Source organism: Labrus bergylta, chromosome 12 (assembly GCF_963930695.1).
Source record: "Labrus bergylta chromosome 12, fLabBer1.1, whole genome shotgun sequence".
Taxonomy (NCBI): Eukaryota; Metazoa; Chordata; class Actinopteri; order Labriformes; family Labridae; genus Labrus; species Labrus bergylta.
This window is the reverse complement of record NC_089206.1, coordinates 29,586,530-29,612,203: the sequence shown is the minus strand read 5'-3', so window position 1 is coordinate 29,612,203 and position 25,674 is coordinate 29,586,530. Positions and strand designations below refer to the sequence as shown.

General features: G+C 39.0%; 5 protein-coding genes across 12 annotated transcripts in view; 3 read left to right on the top strand and 2 right to left on the bottom strand.

The window, feature by feature from the left end:
• Positions 1-1,299, top strand: part of LOC109993169 (kazrin) — a 132,899-nt gene extending 131,600 nt beyond the window's left edge. For 7 of the 8 annotated variants that reach the window (XM_065961790.1, XM_065961791.1, XM_065961792.1 and 4 more), the window contains one exon: positions 307-1,299. In XM_065961790.1, the coding sequence (XP_065817862.1) occupies positions 307-465 (159 nt within the window). In that variant the 3' untranslated portion in view covers positions 466-1,299. The remainder of the gene's footprint in view (positions 1-306) is intronic. The other variant, XR_010667576.1, reaches the window with a different exon arrangement.
• A 3,649-nt stretch (positions 1,300-4,948) lies between these two features.
• On the top strand, positions 4,949-10,407 carry LOC109993177 (transmembrane protein 51). The gene is made up of 3 exons (XM_020646021.3): positions 4,949-5,138; positions 6,639-7,079; positions 7,767-10,407. Exons 2-3 carry the CDS (start codon positions 6,682-6,684, stop codon positions 8,152-8,154), a joined length of 786 nt encoding a protein of 261 aa, XP_020501677.1. The 5' UTR covers positions 4,949-5,138; positions 6,639-6,681; the 3' UTR covers positions 8,155-10,407.
• Positions 10,395-14,231, bottom strand: LOC109993175 (chymotrypsin-like elastase family member 2A). Its single transcript, XM_020646018.3, has 8 exons — positions 14,091-14,231; positions 13,749-13,837; positions 13,464-13,561; positions 12,840-12,962; positions 12,253-12,389; positions 11,228-11,373; positions 10,894-11,046; positions 10,395-10,781 (listed from the first exon to the last, which is right to left on the bottom strand). Exons 1-8 carry the CDS (start codon positions 14,128-14,130, stop codon positions 10,764-10,766), a joined length of 804 nt encoding a protein of 267 aa, XP_020501674.1. The 5' UTR covers positions 14,131-14,231; the 3' UTR covers positions 10,395-10,763.
• A 183-nt stretch (positions 14,232-14,414) lies between these two features.
• On the bottom strand, positions 14,415-19,905 carry LOC109993174 (chymotrypsin-C). The gene is made up of 8 exons (XM_020646017.3): positions 19,791-19,905; positions 19,568-19,656; positions 17,921-18,018; positions 16,812-16,934; positions 16,560-16,696; positions 15,674-15,819; positions 15,043-15,195; positions 14,415-14,622 (listed from the first exon to the last, which is right to left on the bottom strand). The coding sequence occupies exons 1-8, from the start codon at positions 19,861-19,863 to the stop codon at positions 14,605-14,607; spliced, it is 837 nt and encodes a 278-aa protein (XP_020501673.2). The 5' UTR covers positions 19,864-19,905; the 3' UTR covers positions 14,415-14,604.
• A 1,326-nt stretch (positions 19,906-21,231) lies between these two features.
• LOC109993176 (chymotrypsin-like elastase family member 2A) lies at positions 21,232-23,987 on the top strand. Its single transcript, XM_020646019.3, has 8 exons — positions 21,232-21,353; positions 21,517-21,605; positions 21,696-21,793; positions 22,227-22,349; positions 22,469-22,605; positions 23,080-23,225; positions 23,382-23,534; positions 23,907-23,987. Exons 1-8 carry the CDS (start codon positions 21,317-21,319, stop codon positions 23,922-23,924), a joined length of 801 nt encoding a protein of 266 aa, XP_020501675.1. The 5' UTR covers positions 21,232-21,316; the 3' UTR covers positions 23,925-23,987.
• Positions 23,988-25,674: the final 1,687 nt, after the last annotated feature.

Below are 25,674 nucleotides of genomic sequence, written 5' to 3'. Positions count from 1 at the left end.
TGTCATGGGCTTTTTATCTTTCTTTCAGACTATGTACTGATATGAGAATATTCACTCTGTGAATACTCAAGCAAGAAAGTTTAGATCAGTTACATTACAAGACATTAAAATGGTGACTCGCTTAGCTTCAACACAACATGTATTGAACATTATTACATTGTGAATATGGATCAGACAAGACACAATCTCTTGTAGCAGGCTGATTAAGACATAGAAGACAAAAAACACATTATTACTTTAAAAAATGTGTATTTTTTCCAGAGTAAAGGGAGCAGCTTCTTTCAGTCTGTTTTTCTTTGTTTCCAGCCTCCAACAGGATTTAGCCCCAAAGCACGCAATGGGAGGGACCTGAGTTGCCATAGCAGCTATGGCTCTCTGCCTCGAGATGTTGGAGACCAAACTCCCCCCAGAGCCGAGGGAAGCCCTATCCGAGGTTTCACCAGCATCGAGGTCACCAACGTGTGATGACCTTACAGGAGGGGCGGACAAACACAAGTCATCAGCATCAGCGTCATTATAGACAAATCTACATCATGGACATTTGTCTTCCATGTTACGGTTATCTTTTGTAATAATGAGCCTTCACAGGACAGATTGCACTTTTTAAAGGGACAGGAATCTATTTTACAAGTTTCCTGGTTTCAGAAAAGAAAAATTACGAGACACTTTTTGGGCAAATGTATTTTGCTGTTTTCTTCCCCAATGCCAGAATCAGAAGATGCAGGATTCAAGCTAGATGATTATTTTTGTATTTTCTTTAAGTAAATGTGTTCTTGTGAACAAGGATGTTGTTTGGCAATTTGTTTTTGACAAGTAGTCACTACTGACTGACAGTCTGTTTCTATGACTATTACAGTTTTAAAACTGTAATACTGAGACTTGTTGACTCAGTGAAAAAAGTTTTATATCAGTGTAAATTGTTAGTTTCATTCAATTCTGCTGTTTGTGATGCCTTGTCAACGTAGCTGAGGACAGTGGACAAAAAAAGGACTTGAGTTGAATTTTAAATTCTAGGATATATGTTTGTTAGTCATTTTTCATCTTGCACACTTACACAGTCGTGTCTAAAGAAATGTAGCACCCTATTCTGATTTATACTGTGCAGTAAACATTGAAAAATATTTGAATAATGCCAAGAAAAGATGACCACAGTGCTGTGTGTCCATGGATGGTGTGTGAATGTATATTTGTGACATTGAACTATTACATTTTAATAAAATAAAGATGACATCTCATATTTAGGAGTCATGTGACCCTAATCTTCAGCAGAGAATTCAATAAAAACATATTTTAAAAGAATCTGAATATTGACATTGATATTGATATTAAGATGACTATAGGGGGCACTAACAGGATATATCTTACGACAGGCCCAATTCTACTGAAGACACTGGTAACAATACAGACACTGCAGTGGGTGATGTAATCTAGTTTCTGTTACCATGTCTGGAAAAGTTCAGTAAGTTCAGTACTTACAGTAACAATGCGAGTCACTTCAAAATGTACTGTGAAAGGTAGTCCTCACAATTACAAACTTGCAAAGTTAGTTTAAAATATCAGCTGACTCTTCAGATCTGCACAGCTTTATAGTTCTGTTTTGGTTTTACTGATACAACTTCACATTACCTTTCAATGCAACAGTACAGATGCTGTCTTTTAAATTAAAATGATCCAGTAAATTAACTTTAGGCAGTAACACAAAAACAACAAGTTGAAGAACCAGCTTCAACCAGCAGGAAGGTCTGCATTTGTTATGATGGAGGTGGTATGATGTAGAGCGAAGAATGAATATTATACTGACATTTAAAACACGGCATGAGACACTTAAAAAAAACTAAGGTGCTTCTTTGAACAATTTAGAAAGGAAATACATCTAGCAGATGCTGAAAGCTACATTAATAGGCTATTTTGTTTTAGTGGGTTTTTTCTTTTTAGGACATAAGTTTACACCAATACATTAAAAAAGCCTAGCAGACACAGAACCCATGACCATTAAGCCTGTAATTACTGTACAGACTTGTTAGCAAAATGTTTCCCATTTAAAGATTATTAAATCAATGATGTTTGTATGAAGTGAGAAGGAAATTGATTGGTCAGATTTGGGTTAAATTATAATAATCAGATTTTTAACTGAGACAGATATGAAATGATGGAGACAGTTAAGGTGTATGAACAAATGATGACAAAAAGGAATGGTTAATAGATCCCAGACTGTGACAGAAACAAACCCACGTTCATTTGCATGAGAGATTATGAATGGTTTACTGCCTCTTATCTGATAGCGATGTGGACAGTGTCATTGCCTTAGTGTGCTTGTAGAAACATTTGATTTCACAACAGTATTTTGGTGAGTCAGTGTTTTGGTGATTTCCTCCAGTTTCCCGTTTTCTTCCTCTCTTTACATCATGTTAGCTCAAGCATCCTATATGCAATACAACATGGTGTAACAAGTTAAACTTCACATCTTCTTTCTTTGACTCACAGTGTCTCGATCAAACTAAGGATGACAAAGCAGATGAGACAGCTAGCCTCTGATGACTGGATAACAACAGTGTCCCTCCTGAAAACTGTCTGGTAATCCGCCTGTGGTTGGAAAACAACACGGGCAATCCATCATATGATGGCACTTTGCACTCTGGGATACAGTGGTATTGTGTTTGAAGGCGTGTCAGAGAGAAAAGAGCTACTTCAAATGAAAAGTTACATTTAACGTGTGCTTATCTGGCAGACCAATAATTACATTTTAATAGGTGTGAATGAGTTTGCAAATTGTATTAAAACAAACTCATCCCTTATTGTGATTAAAGGCTGACAGTGATAGGGGTTCAGGCCAGATGTAATCAAGGCTTGTTCGCATAGTTTATATCTTTCCTTTGTGTTTGTGTGTGTTTGAGATGTGTGTATTGTGAAACAGAGGAACCAGACAAAAATGTAGGAGGAAGAAAACCTCCCCAGAGCCCCAACAACAGTGTTTCCTAACTCAGTGGAACAATACAGAGAGTGGACAAGGCTAATAGTCTATTGTGTCTGTACCGTGCTGTACTCAAGCACGATTAACCCCCCCCCCCCCCCCCCCCCCCCCCCCCACCGCTGCGCCATTCCCACGTCATACTGGCCAGGACTAACCGTGCCTAAGCACGATTACCTCTTACCACATCAGAGAACAACGCAGAGACTTTGTGTCTTATATTGAGTCATGTTATTCAGATACAGACATGAAACTCTGTATTTCTCCATAATGAAAGCTGTCAGCGTTGTGTACCCGTGTGCTTGTGCTCGTGCATGAAGTGTACCGTGCTGAAGCACACCTCTCTGAAGTGTGCCAAAGCCAAGGAAGTGTACTGTGCCTGAGCACGATACGGAGCGGTGACACTGGTCAAACTAACTGGACTTTAGCGTTGAAGTGTGCTTGGGCACGGTACGGATGGCCAGGGAGACCGCGCCCTAAGACTGGTTTTGTCATTAATGCAAAACAGTTCAGTTCTTGTTTGAGCTTGACCGCGCGGTCACACTGGTCAGAAGAGATACAGAACTGATACAGAAAAGGACATTTTAACAGGGAAGCAGTTAGTTATGGGCATGCATGGGCCTGAAAATGGTGAGAGAGAGTTGGTATATAGTACAGCTGCTGTCTAAAGATCGTTTACACATCCTTGCATATTGTGGCTTTATTGGTCTATTCTGATACTGTTTGAATGTTTAAACAGTTTTTAAGCTTTCACTTATTGATATTCATAGATAAACTGAGAGACTGTCATTTTGTTGTATTGTTGTGTCGCACATCAATAGCCCAATGACAGTAAAGCTTTGTATTCCTATTCATGGTTGGCACATTTAAATAAGAAGTGAAAACCTAATCAGATTAGCCAGATCAAAACCATTGACCTGTGATTGTGTCCTGCAACGTGACATAATGAAGCATCAATGGGTCGTTGGCATTCAGTCTTTGTTGTTGGGAACAGTCAGTGGTTTAAAAAATAACAGAGTAAAAATATTTCTTTCATGAGCATGAAACAGAGGAACCAGACAAAAATGTAGGAGGAAGAAAACCTCCCCAGAGCCCCAACAACGGTGTTTCCTAACTCAATGGAACAATACAGAGAGATGAATGCAAATCTGTCTCTAAGGGAGGAGAGGAAAAGTTACTGTTTAAATTTAGAGCAGTTGTAAAAAATTTTCATATTGATTGTATTACGGTCAAGCAAGTTATTTAACACATTTGTACAGAACAGATCCTTAAATAGGTTAGCGCGTTAAAGAAATGTGGGCCATATATCTAGTTAATTACATAAAGCCTACTACCTATGTTAAAAATATCCCAAATGAATCCACAGCAAAGATGAATATATTAGCCCATCAATATAAATCAAATTGCATCTTGCCCTCTTGTAATTACAAACCAAATTAGTGTGCCAGGAAATGACAGGCTAAGGGTAACACAAAACACAAAACTCATGATTATCTACAAACTGCATACAACACATTTAACAGGGCTCTGAAGGGTTTCATAGCATTCAGGCTCACACAATAAATTCACTTTAAGACATTCTGCTTGTTGGATGCAGAAGCCTACACTGTCATGATTTATAGAAGTAGGCCTTCAGTACAACATAGCTGTCTTTAATGCTCTTAGTAACACAAAATTAGGGGCTATTTACACATCCAGAAGTCTGCTGTGAAAAAGTGGAAAGCTTTTTCTGACAACCTTAACCTTCAAATGTTGCATTGCATACTACAACCGTATTGCAGCTGTCCTCAGCTATGCTTGCTTATTAATCAGGTAATCAGTAATCAGGCTGATAATGTATGATTCGGTCAATAGATAAAATAAAAAAAACCTTCTCACTAAGTCTACTTTCGGCTATTTGTATCGCTCAGCCAGGCCGAGAGTTAAGGGGTTAATGAAACTGGAAGTGTTCCACTGAGCCCCCTCCCTCCTGCTCTTTCTCTCGTTCTTCTTCGGCCTGGGCCCATCCGTCTCAGATGAAAGTTCCTGTTGTCTGAAATTTAAACGCTATTTGTCAACTATCATGCCCCAGGAACTACTGTCAGAGCTGGCGAAGTTTGAGAATAAACTCCACACTCACCAAGTTTGAGGAGAACAAGCGACGCGATGCTTAATGACAAATGATGCTAAGGTGAGTTTAAAACCGACAGTTATTTACTGTGCAAGTTTTTAATGACTTCAGGCCTGGAAAGTTTTGTTGCCCTGCATTACGTATCCTGAGTCAACGTAAGCAACCCGCCCAGTGTTAACGGACGCTGCTACTGGTGTTCGCCAAACAACGGCCAAAAAGGCTACGTTTACTTTGTGACTTGAATGCTCAAACAGGGCGATTGTTACAGGTTGTTACACACCCAAAACGTCGTGTATACAGTATGTGAAGCGTTTGCCTACATTTAAAACAAATAATGCAAGAGTGAAAAGTTGCTTTAAAGTCGTTTGCAACAGCTGGCTGATCTGAGTCCGACTTTGGTGAAATTCCACTAAATTAACACCATAGCCTACTCACTAACTCATGGTATTTTGTACAGAGCTTTGTTGAGTGGAAGTTTTATGAGGAGGAATGTCAATGTTTTACTTATTTTACAGTCGGACCTGTAGTGTGGTGAAACATAAACTGAGCTGAGCCGTAAAAACCCCTTCCTGTAGGCTATACGTGATGTCTTTACGTCCATACTCACCTCTGGATTTCACAACTGTACAAGGCTTGTGACTGTGTATTGGCTAAAGCTAGCAGACCAGTTAATCAGTCACAGTGCCCAGCTGTCGCGATGAGCTTAATTCAGCCTCATTCCATACATTCTTTTTGGAGAGGCTGCAGCTCCATTGAAGTGTGTTGACTTACTTCGTGCTGTCCCCCTCACTGCCAGCATGTCTAGACATGTAGCAGACTAGTCACTGACAGTTTGTTCGTACATGTGTAGATCTACTGCATCATGATGCCATTGAATGGTCACAAAGGTAATATTTAATTTCACGGATTTAAGTCTGAGCCAATTTATTATTCTAAGTAAATCATCCTCTACTCTCTGATGTAAGACCAGTGATCAGAGACAAACAGTTTTAACTTAATGCAGGGTGGTCTTATGATCAATGGCATGTTCTTAGTATGAAGTAGACATTATAGAAGGCCTATTTTCACTATGTATCACTAAAGTTAGGCTAAAACAGTTTTCTTTCATTTATGTAGATTAACATCAAAGCAGGTGATGATGAGATGAATGTAATACATAATATATTGCAGGATATTGCAGTCATTTTTGAGACCATTGTTAGTGTTAGTGTTGGCCATTACTGTCCTTACCTACCCTTGTAATGTTGACATTGGGTAACAAGCAGCTTAGACGCAAAATTGCTCTTATTACGATATAGCACACACATGCTTAGAAGGCTCTACAAAGATAATTCATTTTTATATTCCACCATTTTCCTTGAAAAATGGGCTTGGACACTTGTAAAGAACAAACCTGTAAGTGGAAGTGCACCTCCTCCACAGATGGTTAAAGGTATCGACCCATCAAAGCAGGGAGGATATCTTGTATCCATAACTGTGAATTTGTTAGATAATGCTTGGAACAACTTCAAGTACATTTTAACTTGCTCAGATTTACTTACCGTACCTTTCTCTTTACAGCTTTTGACATCGCTGGTCTGCCTAAAAATTAGAGATTGACAAAATGCGTTCCACTGTGGATGGACACCTCGCTGGAGGTGGCACTGGCAGCAGTAACAATAACAACAGTAACAATGAAAACAGTGGAAACTCAGGTTCCCAGTATGCACTGTGTGCTCTCGGGGTTGGGCTCGTTGCCTTGGGCATTGTGATGATTGTGTGGAGTGTGGTACCTGCCGATGCAGCCGGAAACAACAGCAGCAATTCCGGAGGACATGGAGATACTAGTAGCAGGAAAAATAAAGCATCTTCCATCGCGTTTGTCCTAGTGGGGTCAGGAGTGTTCATGCTACTGCTGTCCCTGTGTCTGGGGTTGAGAAACAAACAGCGGGAGCAACTGAGGCTCGCGCAGGCTCGGAATCACGGGAGACAGGCAGCTGGGCGACAGGAGGACAGAGAAACGTGAGTGCCATTTTAGCTTCTAGTCAAATACAATTTGGATGATTACACCTTTTTCTCTTGTTGTTACATCTTAGAGCAGTAGCTCAGGCTGTAGAGACTTAAATTGGGGAACGGAGAGTTACCAGTTCAAGTCCCAGTGTGGACCAAGTCTGGAAATTGGTATGGTGCTCGGGCGATGTTGTAATGTGCAGCCTGTCACTCTGACATCTCTCCATTAATGAATGACAGGATCCAGTTTGTGCATGTGTGTGTCTGTCAAACCCTATATGTGTGTAGCATCATGTATCAACTATCATTTCATTGATTCAACAATGAAAACATACATTGATTTCAAAAATGCCTCTTTGAAGATCTGATATCTGATACTGGAAAATGTGGCTGCAAACAGCAGTCTTTAGTATTAGGAAGCTGACACATTCACATTATCCATTTAATAACACCTGTGTTGGCTGACATTGTGATTTTACTGACATTATTGCCAGTCAAGGCCACAGTGGAATCAGGTGAATTAGTGCATCTCTAACAGAAAGTCAGTTCTTAAAACACACTATAAATCTACACTTAACATGAAACATGATAATTACAACATACGTAATGGATATTTTCCTTCAATTATAAGCTCAAGTGAAGGACCTTGCACTGACATATTCATGTGTCATTCATATCGATTTTTTCTAATGTCTGCAGTGCCGAGGAACAAGCCCAGCATTACGCCGTACCTTCCTATGAAGAAGCAGTAGGCAGTGGCCAGTACCCTGTCCGTCAAAGTAACCTACGCCCAAGCACCTCCCAGCTGCCTTCTTATGATGACCTTGTCCAAGTTGATGGTGTGCAGTATGAGAGTGAGGTGCCAGAAGTCACATCTCCAGGATCACAGCCTGCTCCTTCTGCTGCTTCCACATCAAACCGCAGGCCGGGAAAAAACAACCGCAAGCTCCTCCCTATCAAGATCCGCAGGATTAAATCTGAGAAGCTCCACATGAAAAACATTGACAACTCTCAGCCAGCAGCTGGATATAGTATAGAACCACTTACCCCACCACCCCAGTATGAGGACAAAGTGCCGCCGATTTAACATCAAGCTTGATCATATTTAAAACAATCTTTGTGGATCTGCCTTATAAAGTCAAGACTTGAAGATAGTTTGTCTTCCAGAACGTTCTCAGTGACATGTTGGTATCTATTCAAAAGTCATCATCAGTAATGCCACATCACTCCAAAGCACTGAACAGAGAAACCTTTATTTTTTTAAATGTTGGATCTCACTGAACATCTGCAAGCAGAAAGAGACAAGTCATGAGTGACATATTGTAATTCCTGGATCATTCCTTACGTTGACAGATTCTGTCACTCTGTGGATCATTGGGTTAAAAGCACACACCAAATACAGTTTTTCTCAATATGAAAGTACTTCTCATCTGTATGTGACCAACCTCGAGTGTACCCGTGTGTTGAACGTGGAAGAGATAACGGAATATCCATGGAAAGGATTTGTCAGCACACATACATAGATATGTGTAAGGCACTCGTTTTTTTACAAGTGGCTTCTGTTTAGGCGTCATTTCTCCACAGAGGTTTTACTTTACTGCAAGCTTTCTCATTGTGTCCAAGAGAGCCTACATTCGTTGGTATGGAGCTAAGGTGCCTCTGTACATCTGTGTCAGCTTTAAATAGACTTTTCTTTATCCGTCTGACATGAGAAAAAAATCCAAAACGTGGTTTAAGAGTTTTCAAAACATGTGTTATAGCGTGGTTTATACTGAAATACCATTTAAAGAATATTCTATTTTGATAAACGGGTACATTTCTGAATTGAATGTCATTTGGGCCATACAATATGCAAAAACAATAGCACTCTTAAATCTTTACTAAATAGTAGTGTCCTGATATTCAGTTATACTATTAACTTCATGGCTGTAGCTACATGAGTAAGCCTGTCATTAGAGACATGTTTTTGGCAAATTCCAGGAAGTAGTTATTACAAATTCTTGGAAAGACTTAATGGCTGGAGTGTCATATTCACTCCTCTTAGTGTAGCACCTTAAATTCCAGGAAGAGACCATTTTAGATTGGCTAAAGGTCTCATTTTATGGCCTCTTTAAGGATCTGTAAGGCTTACTGCGTGCAACTGCAAGTAAGCCCTGCAGTGCTTTTCTGTTCTGTTCAGAACAACGCTATTGCTCGTCCTGAAACACTTCAAAAGAAAATATACAACTGAACCTGAGCTCTAATGTTGCTCTTGCAATGCAATGTGACATCATGCAGACAGTGGGTAAAGAAGGAAGTATGTGAGCATGAGCAAGGACTCTTCTGAATAGTTGAAGTCTGTGGTCTGCAGTCATGTGAAAACTGCTGAGCTGTGAAGGCAGCAAGTGTATTCTCAGTTTCTCTCTGGGCCTTTTTTGGTTCTTAGTCAAGAATTCCAACAGACAGACTCTTTGACTGTGCAGCTGTGCCATAATGACAGCAGCCATTGCTCACTCGCTAGCTCATGACTCGCTTACTCGTCCAACCACAGCCTGACTGGCAGGCCGAAGTTTCACTTAGAAATATGCAGAGAATGAGATGTGAAGAAAGTAAGACGGCTCAAGGCTCTGTTCAGGGAACATGTTCGAGTGCACTACTTTATCAATACCTGTCAACAAACCCTTCTTTCTTTTTCAGGTTGGTCTCGTTTCAATTTGAGCAGCTGGAACGAAATTAAATCTCATATTTCATTCAATAAGCTTTCAAATGTTTTTCCACAACAGAGATTTTCATTGTTTTGTTTACTGGGTTAAAGGCACTTTTCATTGGTGACTTCATGACCCAGATCTTTACTTTGTTTCTTTAAAGTGAAGAACTGGGTATAGTTATTGGTGTCAGTGTAGTTAATATTGGGTCACTCCAGGTTTGTCATTGGAATATACAACCGGTGTGTCTACATTTTCTGATTTGTTTTGAAGCTGAAACCTGCCACACAATGTGTTATTATGTTGTTTATTATTTAGGTTCTGTACGGAGGCAAGACAAAGTCACTGTATCTCATTTGGAGGCGACCGGTTTAAAACATGATTTATTCTATTTTTATTAAGTCAAAATATACTCTGACAAACATTGTGACTTTCTGGTTTACTTTGATGAGTATCTTTAGCACATACTGTGTGCATCATTGTGTCATTTTTTATTTCCTCTTTATTACTTAGTTCTTATTTTTTCATATTTGTACTGTGAAAATCTGCTTTTCTATGGAAACTCTTGTCTGCAAATGACTTTCTCTGGAAGTTTGAAAACAAATGTATTTCATGAATATTTAATACGAAATAAAAGGAACAATTTGTTAATTGTGGCATGTTGAAGTAGTTTATTTACTGAATAATGATTCAATTTTGCCCATATGTTCAAATTCCTTTCCTCTAGCTTTGTTACTGTTTAACAATATGTAGTTCATATGCATCTACTGTATCTGAAACCCAAAATTAGATTATGCAATCGTTTCGTTAAGGCCCTGCATGGTATGGAAAAAGAAAAGGTTCTTATTTGAAGTGTTGAGTACATGGAGAATATTATAGCTCCACATTTACATACAATTACATTGCACTTGTTTGCACCACTAAACTCTTTGTTCTGACCCTTCAGAAAAAATACAGCACATTATTGATCAAAGTTTTTACATTTTCTGACAAAAGCACCTCAATGTCTTCTTTAGTTGGTGATGATAACCTGCAGAGGAAAAAACAACAACAAAAAACTGTTATAGACTTCCTGTTTTTGAAAGCTGTGCCTTGTGTTCACTTCAGGTTTCCTGGCTATGTGAAAAAAAAGTGTCCCTCACTGTGTTCATCCAGTTGATGTAGGAGCCAACTTTTGTAAAGACAGTGGGCTTCTGAAAGACATTGCAGCCTTGACCAGAACCGAAGCTCACCACACCATGGACATCCCATGAGCCATCAGGGTTCTGACAGTTCAGGGGACCGCCAGAGTCTCCCTGTGGATCAGCACACACACTATTGGTAAGCAGTTTATTTACAGATACTAAGGAGGTACAGTATAGCTACCAAGAATCAACTTTCTGTAAATGTCAATTTAACAGATTACACTGCAAATATCAATAAATGCTAATTGAACTACTGTTGCATCTTATGTAACCCTTTTTTGTGTGAACTCACATTACAGCCAGCGGTGATGCCGTCACCTCCAGCACACACCATCTTGTCTGTTGCCAGGACGCTCCACCAGTCCTGCTGTGAGCAGGTATCGTGGCCAACCACTGGCAGAAGAGCCTGCTGCAGGGTGTCAGCAGGAGGACCATCGGCTGTGGGGAGGAAACATGGTTAATTTGAGGTAAGACATAAGACTTCATGCAGGGGACAGGTGGAGTGCTGCAGGCAGAGCATGGGGATTGCACACAGATGGTGTCCAGGATAGAAAGTAGAAAAGGGGCATTAACATACCAGCACTACAGTAATGGGAGGCATTGAGCAATTAGATGCTTATTGATTGAACTGTTAAATCTAAATTTTAATCTAACACCCTACAAAATTAATGAGCAACTGAATATGAAATTGGCAATATGTCAAGTAAAATCAAAACCCATTAGTTAGCCTTTAATAGCACCTCTCTGTATTCAACCACATCCAAGCTAACATTATCATTTGATAGTAGGAGGTACGTTAGCTGTTGTGACTTAGCTGTCCTAATGATTTGACAAATATTTTGTTATGATATCTTATGAGTTACCTGACAGCTAAATGGTAAACGGCTAAGTCACGACAACTAACTATATTAATTGAATTCAACCAATTCCAGGTAAATATCACAGTTAGCAAGCTAACTCTGCTAGCATTGTGTGCCTTTTCTATTGGATCCTGTAACTCTACCAAAAAGGAATATAACCTTTGAAACATTTCCCAGCTTACATAACATGAGCCAGGAAATAATAACGGAGGCGACAGGTGTGCTAAATCTATTCATATCACAACCTGAATCACAACAGCAGAACACCTAAACAGCATTTGAGCTTTCCACCTTCAGACTGATGTTAGTGAAAAATGGCCTCTGTGTGAATATCTTCAGTTGTTCAGTCTAGTGAACAACTCTAGAAGAAATGATGGCTTTTTTTTCACTTATAAGCTCATCTGGGTAAACCGAGTTTATTGAAAGTGATTCATCTAACTGATGTGTGCTCACTTACTGGAGAGGCGACCCCAGCCGGTCACGTAGCAGGGAGCACCATGGGGCAAGACCACGCCCTCGTCTGGGATGCAGGCGGGCATGATTGTGTCAGAGAAGGTGACAGAGGAAGACAGCTTGATCAATGCAATGTCGTTACTGCAAAAGGCAAAACAAATCACCCACAGTTAGAAAAAAAAACATGTTTTCTGTTGTATTGATAATCTTTGCTGAATCAACTTCCCTGCAGATATCCATTAATATTCTGAATAACAGGTAATGTAGAATGTGCTGTGCAATATGTCAATATGTCACCACTGCAGGAAGGCGTTTTTTATGTAGGCCTATATGTGGAATTGGTACATGTTTTGTATGATCTCTATGCATGATTTCCACATTTATGTATTCGTAATTGTCTATGAACTGCAGGACGGAGTCAGAGGCAAATTTCCCTTTGGGAACAATGAAATATATATCTAATCTTATTTTGAGAAATACCAATTAACTGATCACTGATACTCTGCTGCTTACGAATTCAGGAGAGCTGATTATACTAGCTTCACATGGACTCATGAGGTGATAGTGAGCTGTGTGTGTTGCTGCTGTTACCGGCTGAGCAGGATGTTGTAATCCTCATGAGTAATGATTTTAGCTGCCGTCAGAGCCACCGAGCCCTCCTCACTCTTCGTCAGGCTGTGTTTACCAAGCTCCACTCTGTAGTTGTAGCGGTCACTGTGGGATGGCAGATGACAAGGTGTTTCCATGGGGAATTCAGAAAGTCGTATTAACTTCTCTGCCTGTGTGATCTAAACTGTGATTAAGATGAAATTGGTTTGCATTTGCGAGTTAGTTCTGACAGCTCTTAAGACTATTTTGTGTCTTTCTAAGTTTTTTTCTGACTTAGAAATTTCTTCACAAAGAGGCTTGTTACTATTGGGGTAGCTTTTAAAATCTGGAACTTTGTGGTAGTTCATCCAGCCAACCAACAGCTCATGCAGTCACATAAAAAGCTAAAGGGAAAGTATTTCCTGGCACAGACTTTTTTTTTTGGCATTAATGCTTCCTTGAACTGGGCATATTGAGTCAATTTAAAGTATAAATTAATAATTTAAATTAGTAAAAGTTCTTTATCACTATATTTACTTTTTAAGTAATATCTTTTTAAACAGAACATGCTTCAAAGTACTTTAAATAACATGGCTAGGCTTCCCCCTAGTGTTGACTGAAACATACTTGATGCAGTGTGCAGCAGTGAGAACCCAGTCAGGAGAAAGAAGGCTTCCTCCACAGACGTGTCTCCAGTATCCACTGCTGTCTGACTGGAGTGAGATCTGATCGGACAGTGTGCATTACTACACTTTTCAAATATCATTTACAACACTGCAAATCCATTTAATCATGTGCCCGTCCACATCTTCCCTATAGGAAGCATTATCAAAAGTTAAATGATATTAACATGTAGGTAGGAAGTTCACATGGCCAATGTAAAAATGGTTCTACAGATGCTCCAGATCTTACCTGCCATGGCCAGCTGTGGGGTCTGACATCCTCTCCTGCGACCACCCTGCTCAGCACAGGAGGGAAAGTGGGGAGGCCACACCCATATGCTGAGATAAGGTTAGTTATTTGTATTGCAATTTTTCTACCAGGCTAGAAATAAAAAGTAGTTTATTATTTATTCTGGCAAAAAGTAAATATATCTAAATTAAGTAAATGTATAACAGACTGTTTATAAAATCTATAGATTCTAGGTAGCCTATTTTTTGCAATACAATTATGAGACAATTCTTTTGAATCAAACGATTAAAAAACAGCTCACACAATTCAAACATTTTAGTGAGAATATTTAAACTGTCTTACCGGTTGCTACCACAAAAGTGAGAACCATCAAGCTCCTCATGATGTATGTTGTGTGTGCCTAAATCTTGTGTTAAGGGCAGACTTGTATTTATACTGTAAGTTAGCGACTTCTAACCAGTGTACAAAAGTTCTGAGAAACCTGGTTGACGCTTGCGGAAAGACAAACAAGTGTTGGGACACAGCATGTGATGGCTGACAGGATTTTCCCATCACGACTCCTATTGGCAAGTTTATACTTTATAGGGCATTATAAGTGCCATTGATAAAGCATGATGTATGACATCATTTCTGAAATAAAGGAAAAACCCAAGGTGATTTCTTGGCTTAAGATTCAAAACTGCTTTATTTGTTTGTGTTTTCAAATTTTTGGAATACTACAAACCTGTTAATTAAAAAAATATTTTTAAAGCATTCCATGCATAAAATAATACAAGAGTGATTTTTTGTTTTGTACTTCAAAATAGTATTTATTTTACATGTGCCCTTTTCCCTTGATCTCCAAAAGCCTGTCCTTTCAATAGGTCGCCATTTTCTGTGGGAGAGATGATAGAAAGAGATGTGAGATGTAGTGTAGCACCATATTTTCAGCAATAAAACAGGTTACATAGTTTTTTATGTTATACACATTTAAAACCTAAAATCAATCAATCAATCTTTATTTGTATAGCAGCAACTCATAACAAATGTTATCTGGAGACACTTTACAAAAAGCAGGTAAAAGAACCTTACTCATTGTTATGTTACAAAAAGCAGGTAAAAGACCTTACTTATTGTTATGTTACAAAAAACAGGTAAAAGAACCTTACTCATTGTTATGTTACAAAGACCCAATGTCATGATGAGCACAGAACTTAACAACATTTAGCAAAGTTACAGTGGCAAGAAAAAGCACACATCAAAAAGAGTTATACTCTTCAACTGGTGATTGAGTGTGTGTGTTTGGTGAGCTTACAGAGCTGATCCAGTCTGCGTAGGAGCTGACTTGAGTGAAGACGGTGGGCTTCTTGAATAAATTGCATTTGAGTCCAGAGCCAAAGCTGACAATACCGTGAACCTCCCAGGAACCATTGCTGTTCTGACAGTTCAGAGGGCCGCCTGAGTCACCCTAAATCATCATGTTAGAGACAACACATGATCAGTACGGAAGCCACTGGTAACTGTAACTTCCTCTTCCTGAGTGTGGGTGTTTTGTATTCACATTGCTCATGACAACTTAAAGACACTGAATGTTTATCTGAAATTACGACAGGATTTTTTATTCTGAACTTTGAACAAGATAGCATACAATATCCAGAGTGGTATCTCCTTTTTATTACTGAAAGGTTTGTTGGTGTAAAGATTATGGTCATTAGGAATGAACTCGTTTTGATAATGTTGTGGTGAATTGATATGTTATTATGGTATTGTAGATGTGGTGTTTTGGGGATATACTGTATGTTGTGGTTGCCTATAGCTGTTTTTTTAGTGTAGTTTTAAAGTCAAAAGTATTAGTAGTAGACTTTAGTATTTCCTGCTATTTTTGTGTTTGATGTCTGAGATCATTAGGGAATAATGTGTTATTGTATTATTTATTTTAAACTTACATTGCAGCCAGACACAACTCCATCTCCACCTGCACAAACCATGGTATCCTTCACCTGGAAACCCCACCAGTCAGACTTGCTGCAGGTAGCAAAATCCACCACGGACAGGAGAGCCTGCTGCAGGATGTCAGCGATGGGTCCTCCAGCTGTGTAGGAGGAGGAAGATGCATACAAGTTCCAGTTCAGCTCAGGTGAAATGCTGGTTAGAATCATAACCTCATCATGACAGCTGTATCTGACTAAAGCCTTGAGGGAAGCCATCTGGTTGAAAGAATGAGGCAAACAAACACTGTCTCTCCTGTTCAACATAGACAACATTCACAAGTGCAACAGTTTCTTATTTTAGACTGATAGACCAGTGTACAGTTTAAATAAATATTGTCAATTTATTAAATCTCCTCTATTAACAAAACTAGAAAATTCTAAAAGTTCTTAAAATGACTTTGCTCAAATTTAGATCTTTTTTTAAAATTGAAAAATTGTAGTAACTTTGCTTATGAACGGAGCGCTTGTCAGAAGAGATAATTAAACTCTCAATGTAATATGACATGAAATGACACCGGCATGACTACACTGAATACTACATGACAACGAGTCTGCAATGGCTCTCTCTCTCTTTACTTTAGCCTTTGTAGTTCACATACTAAGATAATACCATTTACTTATCTATCAAACAGCAGTACTGTATATTTTTAATTGAAGCTGCTGAAAGAATGATTTCTTTGCTTCAGTTTCCATAATTACATGTAGTTTGTATTTTGTGTTTTTCATAAACACAGAACAATTGAATACCAATTTGGACCCTGCCATCTGAATATATTTAAACTGAGCTATTTTTACCGATTTAGATTTTGCCTCAAAGAGATGGAGGACATTGTCCACTCACTGTAAAGGCGACCCCATCCGGTGACGTAGCAGGGCTCGTTGTGAGGGAGGATGACGCCAGCAGCAGGAAGACATGCGGCCATGATGCTGTCTGAGAAGGTGACAGGGGACTCCAGCTTGATCAGGGCGATGTCATTACTGGGGACAAAACACACATGTTAAATTAATCATAAGACCAATTTTAAGGTAACTTCGGGACTGTTTATGTTGTGGATTTTTAGAAAGGTCTGAAAACAGCCGAGTCATTTTGTACCGGATGAACAAGGGGTTCCACTTCTCATGCACAATGATGTTAGCGGTGCCCATAAACACAGCAGCTTCCTCTGTCTCAACCAGGTTGTGCTTTCCCATGGCGACTCTGTACTCTCTGCCAGTGCTGAAAGGTGACAGAGAGAGGAATGTAAAGGTATTAAAGACCATATGTACTCAACTTACACAGTCTGTCAAGGGGTCATGAACACACAGACAATGGAATGGAAATGTTGTGATATTACTCAACTCTGTAGAAAGTTTAGCAAACAATTAGTAGCTATTTACCAACCACGTTTAGTGAAAAAATTCACCTCTGTACAAGTATGTGAATTGACTGTTAAATCCTATAAGTAAGAAAGTAAAGAAGTGTGCTTGTGATAAATCACCATAGCCGTTTTCACATATGCACTCCGGATAATATCTAGATATTTACAGGAGGACCGCTATGACCGGATATGCTCCTCACAGCGGGGTACTATCCCTGTCAGGGGGGTGGGGATTTGCTGAGGTAAGACTTGACGTAATTAAACAATAATATCTAGGTAATTACAGGAGGACCGCTCCAGAGATTCTCCGGATATGCTCCTCACAGCCTGGTACTATCCCTGTCAACGAACAGAAAACAGAATGCAGCCGTTTAATTATGTGCACGGAGATCGTAGTGGTCGCGGGCAGACACTTTACAAACGTCATTCTCTTCCCATTGGCTCAAATTGATATCTCCGGAGTATATCCTGCTGCGTTCAGACATCAGCTCACTCGGACTTTCTGCGGAAATAATACTAGGGGTCTGGCCGGAGGAACTCCGGGTAAAGTCCGCCCGAAAAATGCGGCTGTTTGCATTCACACATAGCCATAAGAACCTCTGGGTAGCCAAATCTCCGGAGTTTTTCAGGAGATTTCCGTATGTGTGAAAAGGGTTTTAACTAACATTCGACCTTTGGTAACTTCAATACTGGAACTTCCAAGTGAAAATGTTTTAAAATAACATCATGATTAAATATTTTTTACTCAGCACGATCCATTTCCATGTGTCTGATGTGTAATGGAAATGTTTTAATCTGTGCTTCACTAGTTATAGAGTTAAAATATTCATGAATAGTTTCATACCTGATACAGTGAGCAGCAGTGAGGACCCACTGGTCAGAGATCAGAGTACCTCCACACGTGTGTCTCCACTCTCCCTGTCTGTTGTACTGCAGAGAAATCTAAAGCACACACATGAACACAATCAGCTTGCTCTCAGTTCTCCTTTTGACTTCATGCGTCTGCGTTATTTATTATACTGTTTTCATTTTTGTATTATTGTGATGCAGAACAGTACAGGACAAGTGAGAGACATGACAAGAGCAATGCAATGTAGGGATGTGACAATAACATTTAAACAGAAGCGATCAGGAACTACATACATATGACATATTGAAACATTGTAACATTGTATGGTGTGTGTGTGTGGAGACACAGTTGGGCAAAGCACTATTAAAATGTTGCTGTCTTGAGGGAAAATATTACCTTGGTTGATATGGGTTCAGTGGCCTTGCTGATGTCATTATTGCCGTGTGTGTGTGTGTGTGTGTGTGTGTGTGTGTGTGTGTGTGTGTGTGTGTGTGTGTGTGTGTGTGTGTGTGTGTGTGTTTGTGTGTCGGGCATGCATGTGTTTTTATATGTTGGGGGCAGCAAGACGGGGGTGGTTTGAAGATAACTGGGAGGAAAAAAATGTTCCCTGCATTTTTTCCTCCCAGTTATCTTCAAACCACTAGAAAATGAATAATAAATAATCCTTTCACTCCTTCCCCTCACCTTCTTTTAAGTTCAACTCATCTTCACAGCTTGACTTAAGCCTCTTCAAAACTCTGAATCTGAAATCTATTTATTCCCATGCTGGAGTCTTTTCTTAACTGCTCTTTTATTTCCTTTATTGAATTCAGGGTACTGGTTTTATATTTAACCTGGAGGTCTTTTATTTATTTATTTAGTTTTTATTTATGCATCCATTCTCCTTGTCTAAAGTACTTTGAAGTGTCAACAGCAGACCAGCTCATCTCCATGTAGTAGTGGAGTGGCCTCTGAAGCAGTTACAGGCCAGAGACCACTCCACTACTACACAGAGGTCAGCTGGTCTGTTTTTGGCCCTTTTATTCTACAATTTGTCTAACAGCGCACCTTGTATTACCGAATATTATTTTAATTAATACCAAGTCACTTTAATCATCACTTGTCACTTTATCTTGCCATTCACTGAACATAATGGCTTAATTGCCCTTTATAGTTAACTTCACCATTTATATTGTACTTGTATATACCCCCTATTTTTATTTATATTTATCTTATCTATTCTGTTTACATTTTTTATTTTGTATGACCGTCTTGTACTTGTCTTTGTGCTGCTGCAACGCCTGTATTTCCCCTCTGGGGATCAATAAAGTATTATCCACCCTAACCTATCCTATAAAAAGACACACAGTGAGAATGCCAACTTCATTCATTGATTTTATAATTTAAAGGGTCTTTCTTTTTGAAAAGTGCTGTTTGAATGAGAATTTCTTACATTATCATATGTAACTGCACATTGCTTAATATCAAAACATTTTTTGCCACATGTCCACATGTCAAGCACTGTGATGTGTGAGCTATAAGACAATTATTTGCTTTATTCTATGATGTCTGCACTCTAAAAATCATTTCAAAACAGCTGATTTCTTGTGTTGTGTGTGTATGAGAAATAAAGAGAGAGAGAGAGAGAGAGAGATGTTTTACCTGCCAGGGCCAGCTGCTGGGCCTGACATCTTCTCCTCCAACCACCCTGGTGACCACAGGGGGGAAGGTGGGCACGCCGCACCCGTAGGCTAAGAGGACAGACAGAGACAGATTTTAAAATTGTGAGCTGGTGGGCACAACTGATAATGTGTATTCAGTTGCTAGAGAAATACTGTATATGAACATTGCTCATAACAGATGACATAACAACAAAGATTCTTACCACTAGCAACAAAGAGGGCAAGAACCACAAACTTCATCATGTCCGTATGGCCACAGTTAACCAGGCCAGGCATATTTATACCTTTGATGAGATTGTGCAACCTACAAATGCTGTACCAAGTTCTTGGAATTTTTTTCTTTGACAAATCCTAATACTTGGGTGGAGCCGGGTAAATATTAAATAGGACATGAGGGCTGTGCGATGCGCCAAGGCCAGTGTTGTGATGCCATGTCTAATTTTCAAGTTGTTTGTTGAACAAGTCAGGGAAATGTAGGGTTGTTAAAGTTTCTAGTTGCTCTGAATGTATTCTATGACTGTACTGTTGTACTTTGGAATGATTAAGCAGTACAATTATTCTACATGAGTCATTAACTTATGTTTTCAACATTTAGGTGACTAAAATGTTGTTTATAGAATAGGCTATATTTGATCCTACAAAACACATCTAATGCTTTCATAATATTAATGCACAATACCAGTCTTATCAATATAGAAAATACCATCCAAACCAAAATATTTTAGTGCTGCCACTGTTAAAATGTTAAAATGGACTTGGACTTCTATAGTGCATTTCTAGTATTTTAGACTACTACTGCTGCTTTAACACAGCATGACACATTCACTCGTTAACACTGATGGCAGATGCTGCTATGCTCAATATAAAGTAATCATATTCAAATGCACTCACACTCCACTGGTCATGCCACTAAAGAGGAATTATGGGTTACTGTGACACGTGGCTGCATGAGATGAGGATCAAATAGACCAACTCTACCTCTGATTCACAACCGCCATAGTATGGATTAAATATAACAGCAAAAGCAAACCAGATAACTACACAGCTACTGTTAATAATGTCTATTATTTTTCAAAAAGGAATTCAGGATTTGTTAAGTTAGAGTGGGGAATGACATGGTAGGAAAGCAGTTGGATTTGAACCCAGGCAGGTACTAACTACTAACCACTCTACCACCGGTTCCCCAAGTGTTTTATACTGGTATGTCTATATGATCACATCAAAGACTGATTTTAGATTCAATTGTGTTTGTTGCACATATTCTTAATTTTTCACGAATATTCTAAAAAGTCACTAGTCAACTTTTTCTTTGTATTTATTTCAAAACTGTGTGTTAACACAAAGAGTAAGGTTCATATAAAGCAACATTTACAGAGACTGACTTCTGTTCTAAAAGCCCAGCAACTTAAGCTTCAAGTAAATACTGTTATTTTTCACATCCAAAAATTGTGTTTTAAGTTGTATTTATTTATTCTTATAATACCTAAAGTTTAGAAACCTGACATACCCAGGTGTCTGACACCTGTGAGGTTCACAAAGAGTTTGAGTATGAGAGATAAGGTGTATTTGGGGATATCTGTGGTTACTTATCTCCAAGGTTGAGTTATTTTTTCCCACCAACTTTTTCCTGGCTGCTCTGAAGCAAATGTCGAGTCACACATTTCAGGTGTGTTAAAGCACTATATAAGGAGGAGCATGTCTCTCTGACATTCTACTGAAGACAGTCACAATGATGTTCGTGATCTTGGCTTTGTTTGTTGCTGGTGGTAAGCTTGAGCTTTTTCTTTCATGAAGTGGTCAAGGAATTTGATAAGAGAGTAAAACAAATAAATATATTGGCCTGTTAAGATGATTTTCATAGTTAAAATAGAATACTTAGTTTACAGCTTGTATTTAGACATATATCACCGTAATGTTTTATGTTTTTAGCCTACGGGTGTGGTCTGCCTACCTACCCCCCTGTGGTGAACAGGGTGGTCGGTGGAGATGATGTCCGTGAGAACAGCTGGCCCTGGCAGGTAAGCTACCTTAAGGCCTGTCCTTTAAAATCTGTCATCTCTAAAGTCATACAACATTCATATCATTTTTATGTTTTCTGTCTTCCTCAGGTGTCTCTGCAGTACCAGAGTGGCAGCAGCTTCTACCACACTTGCGGAGGAACCCTGATCTCCAACCAGTGGGTCCTCACTGCTGCTCACTGCATTGGGTAAGGCTCAAAAGTTATCTAAAGTCATCTCAAATCAAAGAGGGGCATGAGGAACAGAGGACAAAGCGTTTCAAGCCTTTGGTATGCATTGTACTTATGAAGACAGGTTAAAGAGGCAGTTGGGAAGGAAATGCTACTTTTCCCTCCGTCCTTCTGCAAGAAAATCTGAAGAGTTCAAATAAGAATCCAGTCTGGTTTTTAACTAAAGTCCTTCACAAGCTGTCAAAATCAATTGTAATCGTTTTTGCTTTTATTAAAAAAATGATTTAAGAGGAATACTAATCATTTTCAGTGGGGTTTATGAAAACACTTAAGTGTTAAATGAATGATTTGTAATAGGAGCAGTAGTCCCATAGTAATATTATTGAAGTTGAGGTAATTGAATCTATTCTTTTTTTTCTGTGTTTTGTGTTTTTTGTGTGTGACTGAGCAGCAGTCGCACCTACAGAGTCTACATTGGCAAGCACAACTTGAAGGACAACAGTGAGGCCGGCTCCATCGCCATCAGCCCCTCCAAGATCATCGTTCACGAGAACTGGGACCCTTACAGAATCCGGTGGGTTCAGTTATCTTAGTTTTAGTTCATCTTTAGTAGAATAGTCACAGTATTATGCTGCTTTGTTAGAAGTCTATTTTACTTCCTGAACATAAACTTGATATGCTTTCCTGCTCTAGTAACGACATTGCCCTGATCAAGCTCTCTACCCCTGTCACCTTGTCTGACACCATCATGCCTGCCTGTCTTCCGAACTCTGGAGACATCCTGCCTCACGGAGCTCCCTGCTACGTCACCGGCTGGGGCCGTCTCTGGAGTAAGTTCTGAACTTTGAATCAAGGAGAGCATCATTAATGTCCTGTCATTTCTTTATTGTTCAAACAAGTTCCCGGTCAAAGAAAAGTCACTTTTTTTTCATCACCTCCTCTTAGTTTCAAATTACATTATGAGTTAGACATGACACAGAAGATCAATAATCAGCTTAATTATTATTGGCTATTCAATGGTGATTAAGTGGTTGAGTTCAGTGTCAGTTAATTTGGAAATTACGTTTTAGTTTTTTCTGTGTCATAGTTCTAAACTTTTGGATGCTGTCTTTGTTTTTGTTTTTCACCAGAAAATATGAAGGTTATGTCTTGCAATACAGAACCAGATATATTTATATAGAAGCTTCTTCAAAAGACAATAAATATAACCTCTGTCAAATGTGATTTACTTTTGGATTAGACACTGATGTGGTGTGCTATGAGACATTAATCTGAAAGTCCTGTTTTTTTGTTTTTTTCTAAAGCTGGAGGTCCTATTGCTGACATCCTGCAGCAGGCCCTCCTCCCTGTGGTCGGACAATCCACCTGCACCAGGTATGACTGGTGGGGCAGCCTGGTCACCAGCAACATGGTCTGTGCCGGAGGAGATGGTGATCTGGCCAGCTGCAACGTGAGCTTATTTTAAACTTGTTTTTAATAACACCATTGAAGTCTTACACTCAGGCAAAGCTGCAATTACATTACTATGATTTTAAATGATTATTTTATCAGGGCTTTAGTCATCTCCTGTTTATTCCAAATACTGCTTGTCTCTGATCCCCTTCAGGGAGACTCAGGTGGTCCCCTGAACTGTCAGAACCCTGATGGCTCCTGGGACGTCCATGGTGTGGTGAGCTTCGGCTCCAGCATGGGATGCAACTACCCCAAGAAGCCCTCCGTCTTCACCAGGGTCAGCGGCTACATCTCCTGGATCAACAAAGTAAGTGAAAAAGGCATTTGAAACCAAATCTAAAAGATTTTATGATACGCATGTAAGTTAATACATTTTTCTTTGATTTGGCTCAAGCAGACAATGCTAAAGCCTTCCTCTCCCATGAAACAGTCAGCCTCTGTTTGTGCTCATTGCATTATATCAGTCAAATATTGTAGAAATCATTTCAATTAAGAAGAGCAAAGATGAAGTTTGAACATTTCAATTTCACTCAAACTGTTCAAAAAAACCCTATAAAAGTAGTAAAAGTAAGTTATGAAATTCCCCAGTATTTGTCATCTGATGAAGCAAAGTTTCTTAAGCGCCACCTGGTGGCATGTTTAAGACATGCTCTTTATGCTTTCTTTTTTTTTCCCCCAGGCAATGACCAGCAACTAATTTGGAGAGTTAAAAGTCACAGCAGACTTTTGCACCATCAAATAAAGGATGCAGTAAATCATACATGTGTACAATGTTTTCTGTGTTTTCTGTATTCGGCAAACACATTGTGTCTCTGTCTTGGTTGGACTAATATCACAAACCACTGATGTTCAGCTTAAAGTCTTATTTAAGTTTTACAAAAGGTATTACTCTGAAAAGGTTTAAGTTGCTTGACTGCTGTAATCATTTCAGTCATTTTAATTCTAAACTGAATAATAATTTGGGTAATTCATTTTACTAAGATGACCAGCAGTCACACTTGAATGGTAACAACCACATTTTAATCAACTAATTACATGTGAAGTTAATAAATGTTATACCAGGGTTGAGAGTTCAAAAACAAGAATATATTTGTGGGTATTATTTCAGCAATAATAAAGGCCTGGTAGGCTTTTGTCAAAAGGGCATTTTTAAACAAGTGCAGCATCACACAGTGCTGGATATATTAAAGGTGCATGATGTAGATTTGATAGGGGAATTTGAAAGTTGGAGAAGTAAAACAATTGTATGCTGTATTTTGTGAACTGAATACACAAACTTTACTCAAATAAAAAAATGAGTCCCTGAACACTGTTTAGAGCTTAAAAGCTACCAGGAGAGTTGTGGTTTCACTGTTGCGGGCCCCCTACCATAACTTCTCACATAGCATGTTATCTTCAAACAGTTACAGGGACCAAATTTTCCTCTGAGGACAGTTTGTGTATAGAGTTATGAACATATACCACTGAATGTGTACACTTCTCCAACGTTCACATTCCTCTTCCAAAACTCCATAGTGCACCTTTAAGCACTGAAAAGGAATGTGACCATTTTATCTCAAACTTCTCTGATAAGGTTCTTTTCTTGTGTCTTCCTGTACATATATCACATCCTGTCTGGTTTTATAATCATTAGACATTGGTCTTATTGGAAATCAGTATTAATGCAACATATTGAAATAGACACAAGCTGAGTATCTTGAGTTACATTTATTGCTCAAAATTGTAGTGCTTGTATTTAGCCTCCTCAGTCATTTTTCTATCGTATGAACATATGGGTCCAGAATTATTTCAAAAACAAGGAGGGACTAAACAAGCCACCAAGAATATGTTCCCATAGAAACAAATGGACTAAATGTTAAAGCGTAATGTCCGCCATTTTACCGGCATACTTTTACAATTGCCTCCTGCTGTGACACAGTGCAATTACGTCCTGCCCACAGATAGGTGGAACAAATTAATCACACCCATAGGTGACAGCTTACAGCCGATGAGCCATTATGGCCATTTTTATTCTCTCTTATTTAATATTGAGATTAATCTATCTTGTTTAGGAGTTAGTAGAGTGCTTGGTGTGGCCTTTTACACATGTATCCTTGATTACATTCATAAAAAGTCAAATAGGGCCAGCCTTTTAGATTGCAGAATGGGGATGGGTAAAAAAGAACTGCCCCCACCCCAAAATGAGTTTCTAGTCCAACCTCCCCAGGGAACAGACTCGTATAAAATGAGCAGAAACCATTATTATATTATGATTTAATATGTTTTGTTACATGTTCTTTTATCACAACCCCAATTACTGTCCTGTCTTGTGTCTGGAAAGTTCTCATTAATAACTATGATGTTCCACAGTAATTATTTACACAGAACAACTCGCCCCTTTTTTCCTCCCAGGGCTCATTGCATGTTAATTATCATTAGTAACATTGACAAACAAGTCATGGTAGTTA